This window comes from Limulus polyphemus, unplaced genomic scaffold (assembly GCF_000517525.1).
Source record: "Limulus polyphemus unplaced genomic scaffold, Limulus_polyphemus-2.1.2 Scaffold9294, whole genome shotgun sequence".
Taxonomy (NCBI): Eukaryota; Metazoa; Arthropoda; class Merostomata; order Xiphosura; family Limulidae; genus Limulus; species Limulus polyphemus.
In genome coordinates this window covers 8,145-10,451 of record NW_013674904.1, presented here as the reverse complement: position 1 = coordinate 10,451, position 2,307 = coordinate 8,145, and the positions used below count along the sequence as shown (strand labels likewise).

Below are 2,307 nucleotides of genomic sequence, written 5' to 3'. Positions count from 1 at the left end.
TGAGAAGTACTGATATAAACTAGACAATAAAAGTTTGAGAAGTACTGATATAAAGTAGATAATAAAAGGTTGAGAAGTACTGATATAAACTAGACAATAAAAGTTTGAGAAGTACTGATATAAAGTAGATAATAAAAGGTTGAGAAGTATTGATATAAACTAGACAATAAACCCTTAGCCTATATCCATACCTTAGAATAAGGTTTTATTGTAGTGTGACACAAAACGCTTAGCCTACACCCATACCTTAGATTAAGGTTTTCTTGTACTGTGACACAAAACGCTTACCCTACATCCATACCTTAGAGTAAAGCTTTCTTGTACTGTGACACAAAACGCTTACCCTACATCCATACCTTAGAGTAAAGCTTTCTTGTACTGTGACACAAAACGCTTACCCTACATCCATACCTTAGAGTAAAGCTTTCTTGTACTGTGACACAAAACGCTTAGCCTACACCCATACCTTAGAGTAAGGTTTTCTTGTACTGTGACACAAAACGCTTAGCCTAAGCCCATACCTTGGAGTAAAGTTTCCACCACAGCCAGTTACGAAGTTGCAGAAATTTACGGAGGTTCCTCTGAATGATAAGCAGAGCAATTCTGAAAGAAATCCCATTTTGTTAAAAGTAAGTAGAAAATAAATTATTATACATATTTGATAATAAATCATAAGTTGTTAACGAATTACATAAAACACGAACTAGCTAGATTCTAATGTCTTATTAAGGATACTGTAGAAAAAAACACTGGGTACTTTTTATCAAATAGGCCCACATTTTTGTTTGTCTGATTTGTTAGCACGATATCCTGTTTACAATTATTGTAGAATAAAGAATGCATAGACTTACCTCTGTTCTTTTAGTTTCTTGAATTCCTTCTTACACTGATACCATCGGATCCAGCTCTGGAGCCAAGTGATAATCTTACCTAAACGTTCATCACGCATTTCTTCCAGTCGGCCCAACACACCAGCGCGGAAAAACACCTGTCCAAATCAGAACAAACTAAGATACTGACTGTAACATTAATGCCCTCTGTTAGAAAATACTTAGAAATAAAGTAAAAAGTAAAGGTATTTTGTATATAAAAGTAATAATCACAAAAGGCAGTTAGGTACAAGTAAGAGTAAATATACTTTACAGGAAATATGAAGTATTGTTAATACAAAGCTTTACGTGAATACTTCACAGTCAAACCAAATCAGTGGTCCTTTCAAGTCCTGCTTCTGGGTCACATTATGTAACTCCAAGTAATGCTTCCACTATTGAGTTATTTAAATCAGAATAAACCTTACCGTATGTAACATAAACCAGAAGTTATAAGTAGCTGAGTTGAAATCTAAAATCAGAACATTAGATTTAGTTTTCTTCCTCACTGCCCATACTACGTATACTGAAACTTTTTACCTTGGCTAGTATCTAATGGATTTCAAGTCCTTCAATAAAACCTACCTTTGTTTAATCATATCGAAACTGAAACCTTCTACCTTGGCTAGTATCTAATGGATTTCAAGTCCTTCAACAAACCTACCTTTGTTTAATCATATCGAAACTGAAACCTTCTACCTTGGCTAGTATCTAATGGATTTCAAGTCCTTCAATAAAACCTACCCTTGTTTAATCATACCGAAACTGAAACTTTCTACCTTGGCTAGTATCTAATGGATTTCAAGTCCTTCAATAAAACCTACCTTTGTTTAATCATATCGAAACTGAAACCTTCTACCTTGGCTAGTATCTAATGGATTTCAAGTACTTCAACAAACCTACCTTTGTTCAATCATATCGAAACTGAAACCTTCTACCGTGACCAGTAACGAACAGACTTCAAGTCCTTCACCACAAACCTACCTTTATCATTTTTTTTCCAAACATACACCACACTAAAGATATGAGATAAATGTTCACTCCATCTTCAGTACTAGTCAAATATTAAGGATTCGTTTTGCCTGTTTGTTTTGTGTTTTGGAAATGTGTTGGTGATTTTTCATTTTATCTGTTTTCATATGTTCAGTTTCTTGAAGCCACAAGACTTCAAAATTACATGAAAGAACAACAGTAGATATAAGGATGTTATTCTGATGGAACTTTCTTTACAAGTTGTTTGTATGGATGTTGTTCAGACGGAACTTTGTTTATAAGTTGTTTGTAAAGATGTTGTTCAGACGGAACTTTGTTTATAAGTTGTTTGTAAAGATGTTGTTCAGACGGAACTTTGTTTATAAGTTGTTTGTAAAGATGTTGTTCAGATGGAACTTTGTTTATAAGTTGTTTGTAAAGATGTTGTTCAGACGGAACTTTGTTT

At 33.8% G+C, this 2,307-nt stretch overlaps 1 protein-coding gene across 1 annotated transcript in view; it reads right to left on the bottom strand.

Annotated features, from left to right (window-relative positions):
• The window catches only part of LOC106475855 (myosin heavy chain, muscle-like), a gene marked incomplete at both ends in the record, with an annotated part of 26,855 nt that overhangs the window by 16,551 nt on the left and 7,997 nt on the right, over positions 1-2,307 (bottom strand). The window contains 2 exons of the mRNA XM_022379870.1: positions 522-603; positions 852-988. Of these exons, the coding sequence (XP_022235578.1) occupies positions 522-603; positions 852-988 (219 nt within the window). The remainder of the gene's footprint in view (positions 1-521; positions 604-851; positions 989-2,307) is intronic.